This window comes from Anopheles stephensi, chromosome 3 (assembly GCF_013141755.1).
Source record: "Anopheles stephensi strain Indian chromosome 3, UCI_ANSTEP_V1.0, whole genome shotgun sequence".
NCBI lineage: Eukaryota > Metazoa > Arthropoda > Insecta > Diptera > Culicidae > Anopheles > Anopheles stephensi.
The window spans coordinates 22,048,182-22,068,329 of NC_050203.1; the positions used below are offsets into that span (position 1 = coordinate 22,048,182).

The following is a 20,148-nucleotide window of genomic DNA, read 5'->3' on the forward strand; positions in this document are numbered from 1 at the left end:
CCCGGGGAAAGGTCCGTGAGCGTATCGGGTCGAACTTTAGTCCCCGACGCCATTGGGGGATGCGATGCGAATTGCTGATACGCTCCTGGGCCCTGCTGCTGATACACGCGCCGGCGTCATCGATCACGTACTGAAGCGTTTGTAATTGTTGGTGGTGGTGGTAGTGATAATACAGCTGTAACTGCGTACGTTGTTACGCTGGTTCGAGAAGGTTGGAGGCACATGCGAAGGATAGCAAACTAGATGGAGACGCATGGTGGTTTGTACCGCTGTACAAAAATTGTCGATAATTAATTCCTATTTTTTTACTTCAGCAGTTTCATTTTTTTACATTGAAAACTGGTTTGTTATTTCAAGCAAATAGCTCTTTAAAACCACATCCAGCTGTATGGGGAAAATATCGCACATTTTATTCTATTTATAATAAGCCATTAATGCAATAGATATCGGCATATTTCTACCGACCAGTTCAGCAACAGTATTACACCAAAAAGAAACAGGTAGATCAAGATCATCAACGCATTCACCAGACAGTATACACAATTGATAACCGTTTCAAAAAACCCCCATACAAAAGCAAACACCGTGCTACAGAGGAAGAGGACACAATACAGCTGTCGAAAAACGAGAGGCAAAAAAGATATTGGCCATTGTAAAAATAACTCCGATACAGGCAATTACTTACAAAATCTTGAATTGTATGGCGTAAAATTAGGACCATTTTTCAGGGGGTTTAATTTCAAGCAGAAGCAGTAGAAGATTCCGCACAACATCAACTTTCGGGATTAAAAAACAACCATCGTCGACTGCTTTGATTGTTTGTACTAAATGTAATTTATGTTCTTTCCTTTGTTTTCCTGCACTAAAATGATTTAATCCATCGCATTTCGTTTGCAGCTTTAAGTTGTTTTCTTCGCTTACTTCACTAGTACACGCTACACGAATACAATACACTCTACAGATGGCAGCGCGTTGTCAGAGAAAGTTCGCTGGCTTTGTTAGGCTTTAGGGGGGTTGTTTTTTTTCGCTTGTACAGTAGTAATATTATGAAGCAATACAGCAACAGTTCATTCGCATAATTCGAGCCATTCAATTCAGGAGTCATGCGCGTACATCAGTCCACACGATTCCGAGAGTAGTTCCGCGTCTTTTAGTTTTTTTTTTCTTGGCTTGTCTTGCTAATGTTTAATAAATATTTTAGGAAATTCCAGAAACCCCAAAAACCCTTTCTGCCTTAGTGCGGGGAGTTTAAGTAAAAATGTAATCATCTAGCTACATTGATAGTGGCCTTCCCAAACTATACATACAAGAACAGGTTGAGGGGGGGTGGGGTAGGTGGGGGGAGGAACTTAACTAAACCTGCCGCAAAAGTCTTAATAAATAAGTGCTTTAGAACAGCTGCATCGACCTGTCGATGTACAGCATGATGGAGGAGAAGAATAGAAACGGAAAGCTTGAGCAGCTCCTCGGCAGCCAACAGTGATGAATGCAAACAATGATGATGTCGGTGATGTTGCCTGTCAATCAGCTAGTAGACTCACGATCTGATCCGAGGCTGACTTGCAGCTTTTTCTTTGCCTGACCTCTCTCTCTCTCTCTTTCACTCTCACACCATCACACCTCTATCACGTGAGCCGCAGGATGGCGTGAAAGTGACGCAACGAAAGTGACGTCTAGCAGGGGGACGCTTAGTTGCATTGTTTTCGTTTTATGACACGCGGTTCGCATCAGGAGCGATCAGGGTGAAACGAAAACAAATAAAACCTTCCAGTATAGTCTAAGCAAGGAGAGCAGGGATTTGTGTGTTTTCCTTTTGGCTTTTTTTTTCCTTTTCACTGCGACTTTGCTTGAGGTAGCGTATTTGAGCTCGTTTAGTTCCCACGGTTACTTTCTTAAGAAACAGCGGTTGATTTCTACTACACATGCCGACATATACAAACACGGATGTACGGATGACAGTTATACAGCTAGTTATGCAGCATTCACTCGAATAACCTCCTTAAATCTTTTTTCTTTTTTTCTTTTTTTCTGCTTTGCTTTTATCCGCTGAAGATCATAGCTAACGATATACTAAAATAGAGTGAGTGATCTTTGGTACGATTCGGACAGTGACACTAGAGCCGATTGCTACGCTTTGTCCTACGCGATTAGTAAAGATAGTGTACGGTAGTAGCAGCTCCACTTAACGGTGCGTTACGCACCTGTCACGGACTGCTACGATTTCGATTAATGATCAAAAGCTCTCTCGCTCTCTCGCTCAGTACTCCCCGCGTGTGTTGCTCTCGCTCACCTACACTGACTCATTCCAGCCTTTATGAGTGTGTGTGTTTCTGGCGAGCACCAGGGGGGGCAGATACAGAGAGGAAGGGAGATGAGCCGTAAGCGCACTAGTAGAGAGAATAATGTGAGAGATAAATGGCGTACGCATCGTTGAACGCGTGCGCTCAGATCAATTCCACACGAACCGGCACAGGTACAAGCCGTCAGACCGGTACCGCACCACGGCTAAACAGCTGCTGCAGCTTCTGCTCCAGCTGGCGAAGATCCTGCCGCAGCAGCGCGTTCTCTTCCTTCACCAGCTGAAACGATAGCTTCGTCTCGGTAGTGTCCGTTCGCAGCGCTTCCAGCTCCTGGCGCAGCTTATCGTACTGCCGCAGCTGCTGGCGTAGCGTTTGATTCTCGCCGGCCATCTTCTGGAAGTCGCGCCGTAACTTTGCCACCTCCGCTACAAGCCGCTCGGGATTTACCGACCCACCGGCAGGGGGGCGGCTTGCGGTGGTAGGCTTAACAGGACGACCCGTCACAGGGTCTGGTGCGGCCAGCGCATCCGTCAGCTGATTGCGCAGCTCCTCCACCTCGTCACCAATGTTTTGGAGCGAAACCTGCGTGTAGTTGTCGTTCGCGATCAGCCGTGCCACCTCGTGACGCGTGTGCTGTAACTCACGCATCAGATGACGCGTGTGTCCGTTGAGTTCGGTGGCGTAGTTGGCGAGATACTGGTTGGATTTGCGCACTAGCGAAAAGGGTTTGTTTTCGGTACAGCATACACCTTCCACCATGCGCTCTTTGCAGGTGAACGCACTGAATGTTTTAAAGTCCTGCACACCGGTCTTGCGTAGCTGTCCGACCAGCTCCGTTAGTGCTTCACAGTGCCAATCGTTGCTCTGGAGATGGAATACCCTTAGCCGGGGGAGCATTGTCGGCAGCGAGTCATGGTCGACGTAGACGAGTGCATTGTTGGCTAGGTGTACCTTTTCCAGTGCCGGGAACGATCGTAACACGCTCAGATCCAGGTAGGTTAGCCGGTTATCGTTCAGATATAATACTGTCAGTGAGGTAAGCTTCTCCGGCCCGATGGAACTGCGCACCAGCGCCAGATTGTTGCTCGAGAGGTCCAGCAGCCGCAGCTTGGACATCCGCTGGAACACGCATAGATCGAGCGTACGGAGATCGTTGTGGGCGAGCTCGAGGATTTCCAGATTTTCAAACACCGAAATGTTGTCGATGTTGCGCAGCCGGTTCTGGTTGAGTTCGAGCTTGCGCAGCAGCGGTACGGTACCCGGATCGGTCGTAATGCTGCTGATACGGTTCTTCTCCGCGTCTAGCGATAGTAGCCGTGGATCGATGTGAATACTGTGCAGGTGCATCCACCAGACGCGCAGCTCCTGCAGCTGGCGGAACGCACTGTAAAGGCCGGCGGGCAGCATGAACATGCTCGAGTCGCGGAACTTGACGCGCGTCACATCGGTCGCCGCACCGGCCGGCGGTTCCAGCTGCACGTTCGCCGCCTGCTCCGGACTTTCGATGTGTACGCCCTGGAAGATGCAGAACCCATCCGAACTGATCGTACAGGTGTACTTGGAGCAGGTGCAGAGCTGTAATCGCACCGCGATCAACATTAGCCACACACTGGAGCATCAGGTGGAAAAGATCACACAAACACCACACGAAAGAAGAGAGAGAGAGGGGGAGAGACATAGAAATTAGGATCGCGCTGTCATACGCAACATTTGCCATTATCACTTACGATGCATCCGCTAATCCGAAGTGCATTTTCGTTAATCTTCGCCACAAAACGCACAACACACACACACGCACACACACAGCACACCGATCCGCTCAGACCAGCTGCAGACGGAACTTAGTGTTTTCTACTTTAAATGCACAAGGTTTACACAGGCGCGCGCTCTGTTATGTTTTAGTAAATTAGTAGCACAGTTTTATAGCACAATTGCATACACTTTTCTTTTATAGCAACACATTAAGTTTTCCTTTTTAACCGTTCATTTCGATTGCTTTTCCACATCTCAACGCACTGTTAATTTCACTACCCCAATCAGGCTCTAGCACATATGATTGCTACACATGAGAGTGCCTTAAGAATGCACCGCGTCTTTCACTTTCCGCACCGTGTCCACTTAACCGTTTAATCTCTCAGACCAGCTGAAGATTCGCACAGCGACTGAGCCGATAGTGCGACGATGGAACGCTTTTATAAACGCCAGCCCGTACTGCTCTCATCTCACGCGTGAGCTCGGTACGTTCTCACCCTCACCGTGGGTGCTCTATCCGTTTTCACCATGCAGTACGCTATGTCTAGTGTTCTTTTTTTTGCAATCGTCGTATTCGTTTATTAGTGCTTGGGGCGAAACCCTTTCGCCGACGAAAGCCGACCCCACCGATAAGGAAGTTCGTGAAGGGAAGCCCGAACCGATTTCGAATCTTATTGAATGTCCGACCGACAACCAATCGGAACGCTGGGCAGGATGTTTGCGTTTGCGAGCGTTTTTTTTTTTTTTGTTTGGTTGGGTTTGGGGTGGCTCCCATTGCGCTTAGACGGAGGCGCACGTTTTCTGGCGGGGTTACAAGATGACGATAACAAGACTGATGCTGATGAGTAACAGTGCGTCGGCTTTCTTAGTACTCGGTTGGAAGTATTAGACCGCCCATTAGGTGCTTGAGGTGGCTTGAGGTTCGAACGCAAGGTTCGAATTGAATCAATTTTTTTTAAATCTTCTTAAATTTATATTTAGTTACTTAAAACAGAGTATTCGATAGGAGAAAATAAAATGTTTTCTTTAATTGACTTTTTGCTATAAAATTTAATTTTATAACTTCATTAAAGAATTTATGTTTGTGTTTTGAAAATAAATATTGTGTATTAGCATTATGCTTATAAATTTTTCATAATCAGGGAATTCAATAGGACGAATTCTTCGGATGCTCTTATTGTAGTTTGCTATAATCACTAGTCTTACTTACGAAATACTAAACAAACAGACAAATATTCGATTTTGGTTCTATCTGTCCTTTGTCGGGGTGGTCCGGTGATCGAGGCGACAGCGACGCCGGTCTTCACACGGCAGGACCGGGGTTCAAGTCCCTTCCAGACCACATCCCCGTACGCAGGGCTACCTTGCTACGGGTAAAATAAAGTCACAGAAAGCCAGAAATGGCAGGGCGAGACATTTCGAGCTTGTAGTGCTAAGGAAGAATAAGAAGTTCTTTGTCCAATCAAAAATCAATGTGTAGAATTTAATCTGTGTTTGCGCAAAAAAAAACAAGCGGGTAGTTATCAACGAACTAAAATCCTTCGATTCGCGGAATAGCGTACAAGGTCGGAAAATTGGCCGATATAAAAAAGACGGAGACAAACCATTTACCCCAATTGTTCATTTCACCTAGGACAAAGGTGTTAATTGGCCACACGTGTGTCTGGGGTGGAATAATATTGTCTGATTGCTTTGGGACAGTCCGCTGACCGCTGGCCCGGCACAGCAATCAACCGTACTTGTGGGTGTCGATTGCCATCTCAGGACATCCCATTAGCTACGTCGCCGACTTGCAATTTGCATTACAGGGTAAGGATGAATGAATTTCCCTTCACCACGTGTGACCTGTGTTTCGCGAGAAACCGAACTACCCCAAAACAAATCCGGGGGAAAGATATTTTTGGCCGTCTGACACGCCGCAAATCACGCCGTACCGTCCACAGCGGGGGAGCAAATAATAAGAGCCCTCCCCCCGAAAGGCCAATTAGACAATTGACGCGTGTTGTTCGATGGACCACCACCAAACAGAATGCAGTATGATAAGAACGAACGAACGTCACGGGGACCATCTCAGCACGATACACCGTCCGTCAATCAGATTGGGTGTACGCGTACTTTGACCGAATGGGAAGGACGCTTGATTATGTATGAGGACCGTGCAATAAGCGGGATACCGGACGGAAGGATCCACCGGACGGAAGAACGATGTCCGATTTGTGCGAGTGTGTGACTGTGTGTGTGTGTGGTAATTGACCGGTGCGAAATTAAGCGTGGTCAATCGACTGCCGATGAACAGCTAGACAACGGTCACGGAGCACGCCATCGGCCGGCGCTCAGCCGATGGTCTGAAGAGCAAAGGTTTAAATTGGTTCCACCTGTCACAGTGACATAAGCGATCGCAAATGAATTCAAAATCAATGTTATCGCAAATGCTGTTTGGCCCTTGCTGGCTCGTGGTGGTTGTTACTCTGTAAGCATTACATCTCGCTTTCTTATCGAAGCGCTCAATCGGTCGTACGGTGGTGCGCCAGCAATATTTTGCATACCGCGAGGAGACATTCCACGCTTCATTTTTTCTTATTATTTTTTTTTTGACCAACAGAGCCCGGTGACATTTCAATCTGAAGATGACAGACAGTTGATGTAGATAGGACAGGTGGATTGTTTGTTGGCTATCGACAGGTGAATCCCTGAGAAACATTCCCAAAAGATGCGTGCAGCAAATGTAGGTTAGGTGTGGGGCATTACATGCATGTCAAACAATCAAGCACAATGCCAGAAATTTCTGGAATCTTTCAAGGCAAGGCAATACAAGTATTTTTCTATAAAATAAAACAAATGATTATAGCACATTATGTATGTGTGTATTATAGCGTACGACAACTGATTTAAACCCTTGAAGTTTCAAGATATACTGAATGTTGTAATGAATAATTCTTAAACATATAAATTGGTTAGTAAATAATAGCCATAATGAACAAAAAATTCTAAGAAAATTATTTAAATAACATTAGTAATCACTCACTCACTCTCTGGGATTTTTGGACCATTTTACAGTTCCTCGTTCAGTCTTTACTCAATTACGAATGCATATTTATCATTCCTTGGTAACAAAATCAAATGTTTGCCAACCATTAACTGTATCGCGTGTATGTGTGTAATGAAATTGATTATCGCTAATTGATTGCACAACTATTCCGGGTACACTTCCTTGCGAGTACGTCTCCCATTCGTTCCATTCAATCAATTGACGCGCGAAACGGCCGGAGCTCATGCCGTACCGATGCAAACCTGTGAACAAATAACACCTCGGGCCGCCCACAAGTGACAGTGGAAAAGCCGGTGTTTTCTTTTGATGAATAATAAACCTTCCCCTTAATATGCTTGGCAGCACCGGACCAGAGCACCTGGGAACAGGTGAAATTAGGTTCGTATCCCGACCGTTTACAGTCCAGCAGAGTTAACCATCGTACGCCTGCTACTATGATGCATCGTAAAGCCTCACGATGGGCCGTTTACCCAAAGCTTACGGAGCTTAATCGCACCAATCTTACTCACCGTGCGCGCGCGCTTATGATGGATTGACGCAAATGAGTGAGTGACAGCGATCATGGGTTATTTTTAATTTGGTTCAAGTGCCACGTGCCCTGGATGGGACATTTTTGGACGGTTGTTACCCGTATCGGGCTGGCCCCCGTGGGTCGGACCGGCAGACGTCATCTCTACTGATGCCCACTGCTAGCAGCAAATTCACGAACCGTGAATTTTCCAATCGGACCACGGCACTCACACTTTGTTTCGACACTTCGGTAGGCTTCGATGCATTCTGTTGACAGACCAGTGGGGGGATTTATGCGGTACAGCGCTTAACCGGAACTGCTACGGTTATGAATGAAATTGTATGTGTGTGTGTGTGTGAATGTTTGCACGGTTGGTGATTGTGCGTGTCCGGCACCGTTCGCGATGGTGATTGATGCCCTCCGCATGTATTTCGTGTGTGGTATTTTCAGGTATCCGCTTTACTGAGCATACAAACCGTTTGTAAGCAGTAGGCAAAAGATCATGGAAATATTTAGAGTATGATCGGGTGAGGGTTCACCGGATAGATCTATCGTTTGAACATGGATGAGGTCAGAAGGGTTAAATTAAGCTCTGAGCCAATATTAGACTGGAATGTTCCAGTTTAACTAAAAGTGACATAATTTACGGACCTAACTAAAGCGAACTTATAATTTTTGTTATTTAGAAGTTTTTCTCGGTTTTCTCCCTTTTCATATATTTATAAAGCGCGTTGTTAGTACTTCATAATTGAATTGCACTTACCTGGAGTTAAAACTGGATCTGAAAAATTAAACAGTAAAAAAAAACAACCATTAATTCTAAATGCAGAGGATGGCACAGGCAAAAGGCATCATTGTAACTTTATAAGTTTATTTAAAGTAAAGTATTATTTAATTAAGCTGTTGGGGCATAGTTTTTAAGGTTTTACGGTGAGTTTAGCCCTTAGGCAGACCGGTGAAAGTGAAATGAAAGGAAATTGTGTCTCATTTAACATTCAGCAAACAAAACAAATGAATATACATTCGTAGGAAGAAAAATTGTCAGAACGACAAGGACAGATAGTTGAATCATTGCTGTAGAAGAACAGCCTGCATGCGACTTGATACCAGCCGTGTCATGCAATAGGCCTCCCGTCTTTTAAATCTTAACTATCTTTGACTTGAATCCGTAGCTGAATAGAGAAGGCGGTCCGTCTGGTTCGAATGGGATTCGATTCCCGGTCTAGCCTTGTGAAGACCGCAGGGCCATTTTTTGCAGATTAAATGTTCAAAAATAGTACAACATTTATTTTTCATTCCAGGCAAAGATTCAGTAGAATAATTGTTCAATAAGTTCAATTGAGGTTTGTGAATAAATTGAGCTTTCGATCGGTATTTTTGGTTTAAATTTGTTTTTAATAACATTTTAATTTCCTTAAGTTAAAATAAACTTCTTCTTCTTCCTTGGCACTACAACCTCGAGGGGTCTCGGCCTGCCATTTCTGGCCTTCTGTGACTTAGTTTTACCCGTAGTAAAGTAGTCAGCCTAACGTACGGGGAGGCGGTCTGGATGGGATTTTAACCCCGGCCCTGCCGTGTGAAGACCGGCGCCGCTGTCGCCTCGGCCACCGGACCGCCCCTTTTAAAAATAAAACTTTTAAACACTTTTTAAATTAAAAATAAACACTTTTAAAATAAAATTATACTGATTGTGGAATTGGAAAAAAAAATAAAAAAATGTTGGTAGTGTTTTATTATTCTATTTGAGAGCTTTTAGACAAAGCTGTCATAATTCTCACGTATTTCCTTTGATACTGATGTCTCCTGACCTATTACACTAACGGGCTCATTTGCTCTAATGATCTTTTGAAAGAATTAATATTCTCCATTAGTGTCCCGCATATCGGACAATCTTGAAATAGAATTTAAAAGACACTTTTGATTGGAACATCCAATTCGCTATAAATGATCCCGGCCAATCGGGACCTTTTCTCAGTACCACAGGAGACAGCCGAAAGAAAGTCCCATCACTGAAGCCATGGACACGGACTACCACTACCAACCGGGGGATGATTTTATCGAGCTCGTACATCGCAGCTCCTACTGGGTACGGGCAATGGCCACGACGATGGGCATCTGGCCCAGCCGGTACGTCACGATACGGTTGCCGTGGTACAGAAGGTTGTACTACTTTATGCTGCTGATGCATTGGCTCAATACGTATCTCCAGACGGAGTTTTTCTTTCGCAACTTGGGCAACTTGAGCTTGGTTGTACAGGTAAGAGAGAGAGAGAGCGCGAGAGAGCGAGAGAGAAGCTCTGCAGTAGCTAGGCTTAAAAACACTTTCCCCATTTTGTGTGTTTGACCTGCAGGGACTCTGTAGCTTTGTCAGCATCACCACAACCGGCATCAAGGTGATGCGGATGCATGCCTACGAGCAAGAGATTGTGCAGCTGTGGGAAGCACTAGAAGATGCGACCTTTCTGAAGCAGATAAGATTTTTGCGCAAAAGTACGGTTGGCCGGTTCGCTTTATCGCCATCAGTGTTTCACAACCGTTGGCATGATTCACATATCCGGGTGGGTGTTTTCCGTTTGCAGCCGACCGGGGCACCATCTTCGCCCGTATCAACCAGCTGCTTGCGGACCAGTGGAAGGAAGTGCAGCTTAATTTGCGGTTCTACACGCTGGTGGTGGGATTAGTGGCTTCCAACTATTCGATCATACCGGCCTGCAGCAATCTGTACAATCAGTTCCAGGGTAATGCGTACAACAGGAGCTTCGGTACGAACTGTGGGACCTGCCTGGACCTTTTCTTAGCAGAGCTTTCCATAGCAGTCTAACTATCTTCTCTTGTTAGTGTACAACACATACTATCCATTTCTCGAGCCCATCAAGCGTCGCTCGCCACTGTTCGAGCTGCTGTTCTGTTCGGAATCGCTGTCCGGCTACACAACCTGGGCCGGTGTGGTTGCGTTCGATGGGCTGTACGTTGTGATGGTACTGTACGCAGCGTCACTGTTGCGCTTGTTGAGAGATTTAATGCATGAAACGGCGAACCCGGACCTCACCGATGCTGAGCGAGCGTGCTTTCAACGGCAATGCATACTACACCACATACGAACGATGCAGTTAAGTAGATTGTCATGAAGCTGCTAGTACCAGGCACTAGGTGGCGCTGGTTGCTACTGGTAGTAGTCATCGAGATACTTACTTTGTTGCAGATTGATCGAAAGGATAAATGAAATTTTTTCCCCGGTTCTGTTGGTGCAACTGTTTACCAGCACCTCGATCATCTGTGTAATAGCGTTTGCGGCCAGTATGCATGCGGTTGGTACCTCACGAGATGAGTCAATCCCGCGCGATAGATAATGATTTTTTTGTTCGGTTTCATGTTCTTCTGTTTTGCTTTTTTTTTGTGTGCACAACCGGAAGGATGAGGGCGATTCACAAACGATGTTGATGGTGCTTTACCTGATAGCGGCTATCTACCAGCTGTTCCAGTTCTGCTGGTACGGTCAGCGGCTCCAGAACGAGGTACGATCGTGCTTGTTTGCCGTTTCCCGATGATCTGCGCGCGCGCGCGCCCATGATTCCAAATTCCCCCGGTTCCTTGCACATGATTACTGCAATCAGGTCAATGTGGACAGAATGAGAACAGCGTGCCCCAATTCTTGTTGTGCGCTTCGTCGTCTTTTTTTTAAATTTGTTTCATCCTTTTCGTTCCAGAGTACCGAGCTCCCGCTATCGGTGTATGACGTACGGTGGGAACTTTGTGCCGAACGTTTCAAGAGCTCGCATCACATCCTGCTGCTGTACAGCCAGCGTCAGATCGATATGCGTGCCTGGAGCTTTTCGGCCATGTCACTGGAAACATTTTCCACGGTAAGGATCGTACCGGGCGCGATGTCGTCAATGCCACGCCTCCACCGGGCACAAAACAGCGGGCCTTTTGCCGCTTATCGCTTACTACCGATTTCAACAGATAATACGGAGTGCCGCATCCTACTTCACCGTACTGCAGACGCTGGCAGAGGAATAAGGCCGAACATCTCCGCAATGCGCTGCTTGTGTCGAGCCCCTGCTCGGCCCAGGTACAATGCCCAGTTCCGGGCACCGGTTTGATGCAGATATTGGGGTAGTTGTACAGACAGGGGTACAAAGTCCGGGTCCCGCCCGATTCGGAGGCTAAAACGATAAGCCAACCGACCCGTGGTAATGATCAACACACATCACGCGCTTCGGTAGCAGAGGTCGCTTCATCGTGGGATATTTGGGCGAAGGCTACGGTTGGTAGTAGCTATCACACTTTCGCTTGCTTATCGGTTGCAAACTCATCCAAACACAAGTCGCTCACACACACATACACGCATTGAGCATAGCAATTAGTCAGTTCCGATTGTGTACAATAAGGGTAGCAGAGCTGGCATGGGCTGTAAGTGTCTGATAACGGGGGCGAGCACTGGATTTGAGGATCATACGCTTCCGATAGCTCACCAGGACCACCAGGTGCTCACCAGGCAATCGTGTGCAGGAAGCAAACGCAAACAGGACAGGAGGAGAAGACACTTATTTGCAGGTCACTTTAATTAACAATAACATTAAGCCGGCCGAGATCTTACCGGAAGGTGCGCTCGATCGATCCTATATCTCTGCAGTGACCGTACGGTGGAGACGTACGTACGGTGGTGATTGGTTTTTGCTGTGACGCACAGTATCGATGACGCACGACAGTTGTACCCTTTTTTTCCCGCGGCACCCCATCACAGATGGAACACCTTATTACAAGTCAGTAGTTGCTCAATTAAACGGTCCGAGTGCGAGATCTTGCACTGCGGCACTCTTAATGAGGGAGTGCGTGCCGTGCACGAGAAAGTTTGCAACTGAAATGAGCTTCACATGTGCTGCATGTGCAGTTGCAGACCACTTTTTGTGCCTTACGGTGTTTAATCCCAGTGCATTAATGTATGCTAGGGTACGTTTTTATCGACCTTTGCTTTATCATTTTGCAAGCTTAGCATGAATGCTTGGTCTCGATTGCTTCGCTTAATCGACTTTTATCAATTAATAAAGGTGTGTTTCTTTAATCATTTATGAAGCTTTAGAAGATTAACTGAATGATCAGGAGTTTAAATCTATACGAGAGGGAAGTGGTATTTATCTTCTTTAAACTGATCCGATCATCAGCTCTATAGAAGCTTTTGTGCAATCTGATAAGGTTAAAACCAAAATGGGTTCATGATTGTTGAGAATTGATAAGCATTATGATTGCTAACTATTGTTTTGCAGATTGAAAAATACACTCCTTTAAATAACATTCTTTTACGTACTACACATTAAATAGAAAGGCTCTACAGCTTTGAGAGGCCTTTTCTTGTCATTACTGCGTGACTTTCTAACAATCGTAGCTGAAGTGTGCCCAGTGGTAGAGGCAACACCGGCAACGGTCTTCACACAGCAAGGCTGGGGTTCAAATCCCACATGGATCGTCCCCCGACTATCCAATTACGTGTTATCGTAAGGCCTTCTATGCCAAGAGTAGCAGGCATGACCTTAGTGGTCGTTAGAAATGATGAAGGATTAAAAAAATATCTGAACTAAAAGCACATATTTCTTAGTTGTCATTCAAATTCTAAACGTTTTTCATCTTTGATTTCTATTTTGAAATTTAAACCCCGGTGCATGTTCCACTAATCCGTTAAACCATCTATGTACCACATGTACAAGATTCAAAAATAGTTATAAGCAAGAAGTATCGTAATTTTATCCAAAAACGTTTTTAATTTTTATCACTTTTTGTAAAACCAATAAATTGAAGTACATTTTTTCATTTATCTTCAGCTTTGGCTCCAGTATGTACTTTTTTTTTGTTATACACCTATTTCACTGTACTACCGTCGGTGCATCGAAAAAAAACTGTGCTACGCATTACCTTGGACAAACCCCACCTCAACAATACGCACCTTGGTTGGCGATTCCGGTTTTGACAGCTGTTTGTTTACATCGCATACCAACCGGTATAAACAAAGCGTACTCTCCGCGTATTTCATTGTATTCTACAAAATTTTACTCATTTTAAGATGAAACTGGTAGGTAAATTATCGATGAAACGTTTAAAATAGTGCTAATGGTTGCCGTTTGTGCATTTGTGCTCCAACTTACAGTACGCACTGAGCGGTGATCCGGCAAAACCGTGCTACGTGCTCAGCTACAAGGGGCTGATGATTATGCTGGATTGTGGCCTCTCGATAAGCTCGGTCCTGAACTTTCTACCGCTGCCACTGGTGCAAAGCCCGAAGTTTCAGTGTTTGCCCAATTGGAACTGTCGCGACTCTGATATTCAGCTTGAAGATGGGGTATGTATGGGGTGAACATCGCCGTAGCGTTCCATTGTTTACATTCTGTCCCTTCGTGCAGGAGATAAAAGAATGCTGCGGTTGTGCGTTCGTCAATTCTGCTCCGGAGTTTGTTCCACCGTTGGAAAAGTTGATCGATTTCTCCGAGATCGACGTGATTCTCATCTCGAACTACACAAACATGCTTGCGCTACCGTACATCACCGAGGGAACCGGATTTTGCGGGACGGTTTATGCTACCGAACCTACGCTTCAAATTGGTCGTTTCTTCCTCGAAGAGCTGGTGGAATACATCGAAGCATCACCGAAAGAAAGCACCGCTAGAATGTGGAAAGAGATCCAGCACCAGCTACCGGTACCGCTGAACGATGTGTTTAAGCCTAAGAACTGGCGCCATCTGTTCAGCATGGATGCGGTGAACAGAAGTTTGGCACGTGTGCGAATGACCGGGTACGACCAGAAGCTGGACATATTTGGTGCACTGCAGGTAACACCGATTAGTTCCGGCTTCTGTCTTGGTTCGAGCAACTGGACGATCGTGTCGGGACAGGAGAAAATTTCCTACATCAGTGGTTCGTCCACACTAACCACACATCCGCGCCCGATCAATCAAACTGCACTTAAGTACTCCGATGTGGTGATTATGACCGGGCTGACACAAGCACCCCACGTGAATCCGGATGCAATGCTGGGAGAGCTGTGCATGAACGTGATGATGACGCTACGGAATGGTGGATCAGTGCTGATACCCTGCTACCCGTCCGGTGTGGTGTACGACCTGTTCGAATGTCTCTCGGTCAGTCTGGACAATCAAGGCTTCACGCAAATACCGATGTTTTTCATCTCACCGGTCGCCGATAGCTCGTTGGCCTACTCAAACATCTTAGCCGAGTGGCTCTCAACGTCCAAGCAAAACAAAGTTTACATTCCGGATGAACCATTTCCGCACGCAAGCTTGGTAAAGAATGCAAAACTGAAGCACTTCAAGCACATCGACTCGGAGGGCTTCAGCACCGAGTTCCGACAGCCTTGCGTAGTGTTCTGCGGTCATCCAAGTCTGCGGTTCGGTGATGCGGTACATTTTGTAGAGCTGTGGGGCTCGAATCCACTGCACACCATTATCTTCACCGAACCGGACTTCCCGCACATGCAGGCACTCGCACCGTACCAACCGTTAGCCATCAAGACGGTCTACTGCCCGATAGAAACATCCCTAAACTTCCAGCAAGCGAACAAGCTCATAAAGGAACTGAAACCGGGCGTGCTGGTAATACCGGAAAATTACACCCAACCGCCAGCGATAGCACCCCAAAAATTGGATCTCGTCATTGACCCGATACCGGACAAAATGATCATCAAGTTCAAGCGGGGTGAAGTAATCAAGCTGCCGTTAAAGCGAAAGCGCGGACGCGTCTACCTTAACCCTAAAATGGCCAAGGCAATAGTACCGCAGGAAGTGCAACCCGGTGTTACCGTTTCCACCGTTACCGGTTTGCTGCAGGTGAAGGACAACATACACGATCTACTCCCACTGGAACCGACCAGGGAAGAGCTGGCCGACGAACACAAATCGAAGCCTTCCGGTCCACCCCAACCGTACAGCCAGCTGCGAACCGTGCGCTACGAATGGGGAACGCTTGACATTAACCTGCTGCTGAAAAAGCTCGCCCAGGATGGTTTTACCGATCTGAAGGTGGAGCAGGGTAGTGCGGAGGAAGTGACGCTTGTGCTACCGTCCGAAGATACGATCATAAAGGTGAGCGAGAAAAGTACCGAGATTGTCTGTGGTGGCAAGCAAAGTCTTCGGTTAAAGTTGCGCGATTTGTTGCTACAGTGTGTGCAAAGTTTTTAAACGGTACGAGTCGGCACAAATACTATAAGCTGTATAGTGTAACAATTGTAATATGAACGAATAAATTTTCGACGCAGATATTAAGCCTGAGTTGGCTGATCATGTGTAGATTTCGGGAAATAATTTAGTTTTGATGAGAAAAAAAAATACTTTATGTTCTATTGTATGAACAGCACGTTTCTGAAAGTTAATGTTACATCCTGGCATGCGAAGGACCTTCCGATGCGAGCCAAACCTTTCGAGTCCGTATGTGAAGAACAGTGTAAGAGTCACTGTAATTGCTAGTTCTAGAGCTGCACGTTTGCTTCAATATTGCCTACTGATAAGCTTAGAACGGCCCTCGATCGTCAGCAATTTATAGTAATGTTGCAGTGGGCCAATATCGCTTGGCGGTGGCCCACTTCAATTCTGGATCTCCTTGATTTTATCTGTTGGATAGTCAGTCCTGCGTACCGGAGAATAATTTAATGAAATTTGATAAAGCCCCTGTCATGCCAAGGAACGAGGACGCCTCTAAGAAGGGAACCTCGCTAAACAGACTTCGTTTATGTTGTCTCGTGCAAAAGATCTCGCGTTCCAATTGGGCTCGTTCAATTTAAGGACCCAGCTCTAACGAGAGTCTTTGTCACAGAACGTCACCCATAATAGTCTTGATCACCGGACCAAATAGGGTATATTGTTAAGTTTAATAAACGTTAACGCTCGCGTCATAAGATGTCACATGAACATGAATATCAGATACAAAAAAAATCCCCATAGCGAAAAAAATTACAGCAAGTATATGTTTATTACACACTGATAAAAAAGACACTGCAAAGACTCAACATGTCAGTACCTTGGAAGCATATCCTCCCAGCTGTAGACGAACAGTTCGATCCTCATGCAAAGCACCCGCTTGCGATCGCTCTCGCCCACAAAATCGATGCGCCAAAATTTGCTAACATGCGGTGAAAAGTACCTGGAAAACGTAAAGCTTTCCTTTAAAACACACATCAATTACTATTCAAACCTTCACCTACCGGAACGGTTTATAGTCCACCAGTGCGTCGTTGATTCTATGCACTCCCTTGGTAAAGGGACACTCCAACGGTGGTACACTGCGGCCTAGCACATCTCCCAACGAACTGTTGCGCTGCTCGTCAAGAAACCTACACACATCTCCAACGTTAACCGGTGGATCCACAAAAGGCCTACAGTGTGTCGTGTTCTGACAGATCTCGATCGATACGGTGCCCGTCGTAGCTTGTGTAATGTTACGCCGTACCCGCAGCACACCGCTCAGCACGTAATGTGTGTGGTTTCGCTGTACGATCCGCATATCGGCGAGAAAAATGGCCAAATCGGGGTGCCAACGACACTGGCCGATTCGATCGAGAAAAAGCGAATGCTTCAGATCGGGCTCCAGACCGGACTTGATGCCGTTGTAAAAGTACTGCTCGGTGAGTGGTATACCACCCGCTAGTACTATTACCACCGCGAACAGTGTTGTAGTGCTGTTCGGCGGGAACATAATTTCGGTAATGAGACACATAATAGCTGTCTACCTGGGTATTTAAATCCGATACCACTCGATCTCGTCAGACCGATGGCGCAAGATAATCAGGTTAATTAGGCAGAATGGTTTAATTGAGAGCTTATAGTGGCAGTCGAAATTAGGCAGTTTTGAGGCTCATTTGTATCAGGGTCATCGTCATGGTCAAACGCACGTGCTTGGTGTTCCGTGCGTTACTGTGCGTTGGTATAATTTGCACACCAACAATCGACGGTGCTCAGGACATCTTCTCCATACTGAAACCGGGCAATCCGCTTGGAACGATCGGACGTAAGAAGCTGTTCGTGACCCGGGTCGGTCAGTGTGTGGGCAAGAAAAATCTTCCCGTGTATGTGCCGGATATGCGCATTACGGCGTACAATCGGACCAGCTACGTTGTCAGCGGTGAGGCACACTTCCGGGAGGACGTCCCGCAATATCGGCTCTCGGTGGCAATCAAGCAGTGTGACGATATACGGGCAACGGTCAACTGTCGGCCGTTTCTGAGCAACATCGTCAACGCGGACGGTTGTGCGCTGCTGCAGGCATCCGGTGCGATGTATAACGAATATCTGCAAAAGTTCCAACCACCGCTCAAGTGTCCATTTTGGAACGGGACGTACGTGATGGGCGCAACGTTGGTAGACGATGCATTGGTGAAGTAAGTGCGGTGAGAACACATTTGGTAACACCTTTTGAATGTGGTTTTCTTCTTCCGGCAGATATTTACCAGGTTCCGGGAGCACCTTTTGGGAGGTACGAATGACGGGCCGGGTAAAGGAGCGTTTAATGTTTTGCGTAGTCATGCAGCTGAATGTTAGACCCAAAAAAATGACCACTAACCGCAACTGAGCGGAATGATGACAGCAGGAAGCTTCTATACAGTAGTAATAGATTGCACACAGGTCAAATGAGTTGTAACACAATAAATTGCAATTTTAGAACAAAAGTAACGGAATATTTAGCGTTATTTAATATAAATCTAGAGCCATTTAGCGATATTCAATATAAGTCAAAGAAGTTTGCTCTTGCGACAAGTTGACGAAAGACTCATTCGGAACGCTAGTGCCAGATGTATAACAAATGACTATGATCTAACTAGAACCTCTGTGCGCCTAAAAGTCTGCAATTCTTGCCGCAACATAATCCTGTTAAAAATTACCGGCTATTTTAAATTGTTACGCCAGCTTTGGTTTCTTGAGCTCAGACGCAACTGGTTCAATGCATTAACGAAGTAGCCTTTGCTACATTAGTCAGATCGGGTGTAAATTATTCTGTCTTCGCCGCCAACCGGAACAGATTCAAATTCAAAATGGAAGAACAACCAATTTGGGTAAGTTTCAAATGCAGTTGTGCTGGAATAAACACACGTATAATACAATGTTGCCTTTTTTTGTTTGAAGAACAATTTTGCAGAAATGCTTGGTGGAACGTTCATCACCGATTGGCTGCAAACAGTCGATGTGCTCTCGGTGGTACTCTTCACCTGCGGCGTAACACTGTTCTACCTCGTAATGAACATGGCCCTTCGTATATTTTCGCTACTCTTTTGGCCAGCGGTAGTAGTGATCGGTTTGCTGGTGGGTACGTGTTAGCTAAAGTTTTAGTGAATTTTTTTAATAACACTACCTATCCCAATGTTTTCACAGTTTTTTCGCAATGAATCCTTTGCCGCCTTAGTAACGGAAAGCGTCAAACGAATCTCGCAATCGGCACTACACGAAATGCTTCCCGCACAATGAGTGTATCAAAATCGAATTCGTTAAATAAAATAATTTTATTACACTAAACAATTTTGCATAATCTCACAAAAAGTGGTGTTCAGTTCATTTTAGCACATTTGCCACAAACAAATCGTATCCGGAAAGGTAGTTCACCACAAAGTACATCTTTTCTGCACACCACAGAAAGAAGTACCGAAAGCCCATCACTACCAGCATCAACAGTTCAATGAGTGGCTGTAAAAGAAGGTCGATAAGGATAAAGTACCAACTAATAATGGCAGAAGGAAGATTCCTTCGAGGGGGGGGGGGGTTACCTCGGAAAGCAGCAATGTCGAGACAATTATCTTTTCCGCACAGTACAACAAAAACCCGGCACTAGTCACGAGCAGAAAGAGTGTAAGGGCGGCCAAAAACTCCACCAAACGGACAGCAACCGGCATTTTGATAGTGCTACACCGGACTACGGCAATCGTGAAGGAGATTCTTCAACGATGGGTTCTTTTGCTAGTTTGACATATCTCTCTGGCTACTAGACTTGTTTTCAAAACCCCACTTTCAGAAAATGCTTAATTTCGCAGTCTAGTTTAACGTTCGATTTTTAAGTATTTCGAAAGAACTTGCCTCGAATGTCAGCCCTCAAATCGAGCAGTTTTCTAGCGAATGCGTGGCGTGCAACAAGTTTCGGTTGTTTATCCACCACAAGCCAGCCAGGGCGCGCATTGAGCCAGTTTCGTGTGCTTCATTCCCTGCCGTGGGAATATCTCTTCCAATCATCCGGAGAAGGGCGAACCCTACTAACCCGAATTCAACCGCGCAAGTCCCGGTAGAACCACACGAGCGTACACGGAATGTAAACAAATGGATACCACCCCCACCACAGGCCAATATTGGTCACCCACACTTACCACGCAGAATCGAAACGGCACGTTGTTGTTGATTCGCGACGCCGAGCACGTGTCCTGCGATCGTGTTTATGTCCCGTGCGCGCCTTTTTCTCGCAGCTGTCACACATGTTGATTGTTTACGTCCGTACCCGTACGGCATGCGTACACCGTAGGTACGCGTGTCCCGCACTTTTCTTCACACTCACACACA

At 46.0% G+C, this 20,148-nt stretch overlaps 6 protein-coding genes across 6 annotated transcripts in view; 3 read left to right on the forward strand and 3 right to left on the reverse strand.

Annotated features, from left to right (window-relative positions):
- The window catches only part of LOC118512931 (protein boule), a 120,963-nt gene extending 100,851 nt beyond the window's left edge, over window positions 1–20,112 (reverse strand). The window contains exons 1-2 of the mRNA XM_036058100.1: window positions 19,959–20,112; window positions 8,376–8,393 (exon numbers count right to left, since the gene is read on the reverse strand). The gene's annotated coding sequence lies outside the window, so the exon portion shown is untranslated. The remainder of the gene's footprint in view (window positions 1–8,375; window positions 8,394–19,958) is intronic.
- On the reverse strand, window positions 886–4,555 carry LOC118512919. Its single transcript, XM_036058069.1, has 2 exons — window positions 4,028–4,555; window positions 886–3,909 (listed from the first exon to the last, which is right to left on the reverse strand). The coding sequence occupies exons 1-2, from the start codon at window positions 4,051–4,053 to the stop codon at window positions 2,484–2,486; spliced, it is 1,452 nt and encodes a 483-aa protein (XP_035913962.1). The 5' UTR covers window positions 4,054–4,555; the 3' UTR covers window positions 886–2,483.
- On the forward strand, window positions 9,238–11,759 carry LOC118512920 (odorant receptor 63a-like). The gene is made up of 8 exons (XM_036058071.1): window positions 9,238–9,869; window positions 9,964–10,102; window positions 10,192–10,374; window positions 10,451–10,721; window positions 10,815–10,920; window positions 11,026–11,127; window positions 11,320–11,475; window positions 11,576–11,759. Exons 1-8 carry the CDS (start codon window positions 9,630–9,632, stop codon window positions 11,630–11,632), a joined length of 1,254 nt encoding a protein of 417 aa, XP_035913964.1. The 5' UTR covers window positions 9,238–9,629; the 3' UTR covers window positions 11,633–11,759.
- LOC118512917 (integrator complex subunit 9) lies at window positions 13,554–15,906 on the forward strand. The gene is made up of 3 exons (XM_036058066.1): window positions 13,554–13,679; window positions 13,755–13,946; window positions 14,008–15,906. Exons 1-3 carry the CDS (start codon window positions 13,671–13,673, stop codon window positions 15,796–15,798), a joined length of 1,992 nt encoding a protein of 663 aa, XP_035913959.1. The 5' UTR covers window positions 13,554–13,670; the 3' UTR covers window positions 15,799–15,906.
- On the reverse strand, window positions 15,977–17,349 carry LOC118512929. The gene is made up of 2 exons (XM_036058087.1): window positions 16,818–17,349; window positions 15,977–16,756 (listed from the first exon to the last, which is right to left on the reverse strand). Exons 1-2 carry the CDS (start codon window positions 17,327–17,329, stop codon window positions 16,627–16,629), a joined length of 642 nt encoding a protein of 213 aa, XP_035913980.1. The 5' UTR covers window positions 17,330–17,349; the 3' UTR covers window positions 15,977–16,626.
- LOC118512930 lies at window positions 17,464–19,141 on the forward strand. Its single transcript, XM_036058088.1, has 4 exons — window positions 17,464–17,990; window positions 18,052–18,662; window positions 18,733–18,909; window positions 18,979–19,141. Exons 1-2 carry the CDS (start codon window positions 17,491–17,493, stop codon window positions 18,179–18,181), a joined length of 630 nt encoding a protein of 209 aa, XP_035913981.1. The 5' UTR covers window positions 17,464–17,490; the 3' UTR covers window positions 18,182–18,662; window positions 18,733–18,909; window positions 18,979–19,141.
- Window positions 20,113–20,148: the final 36 nt, after the last annotated feature.

Bases quoted from the DNA above. Each gene is read 5' to 3' on its own strand.
- LOC118512917 (XM_036058066.1), top strand. The intron at 13,947-14,007 runs GTATGTATGGGG...CCCTTCGTGCAG, and splicing joins ATATTCAGCTTGAAGATGGG to GAGATAAAAGAATGCTGCGG.
- LOC118512919 (XM_036058069.1), bottom strand. From the start codon at position 4,053: ATGCACTTCGGATTAGCGGATGCATC. The intron at 3,910-4,027 runs GTAAGTGATAAT...CTGATGCTCCAG, and splicing joins TTCGGATTAGCGGATGCATC to TGTGTGGCTAATGTTGATCG.
- LOC118512930 (XM_036058088.1), top strand. From the start codon at position 17,491: ATGGTCAAACGCACGTGCTTGGTGTTCCGTGCGTTACTGTGCGTTGGT. The intron at 17,991-18,051 runs GTAAGTGCGGTG...TTCTTCCGGCAG, and splicing joins GTAGACGATGCATTGGTGAA to ATATTTACCAGGTTCCGGGA.
- LOC118512929 (XM_036058087.1), bottom strand. From the start codon at position 17,329: ATGTGTCTCATTACCGAAATTATGTTCCCGCCGAACAGCACTACAACA. The intron at 16,757-16,817 runs GTAGGTGAAGGT...TACGTTTTCCAG, and splicing joins GTGGACTATAAACCGTTCCG to GTACTTTTCACCGCATGTTA.
- LOC118512920 (XM_036058071.1), top strand. From the start codon at position 9,630: ATGGACACGGACTACCACTACCAACCGGGGGATGATTTTATCGAGCTC. The intron at 10,103-10,191 runs GTACGGTTGGCC...TTCCGTTTGCAG, and splicing joins GATAAGATTTTTGCGCAAAA to CCGACCGGGGCACCATCTTC. The intron at 10,375-10,450 runs GTACGAACTGTG...TTCTCTTGTTAG, and splicing joins TGCGTACAACAGGAGCTTCG to TGTACAACACATACTATCCA.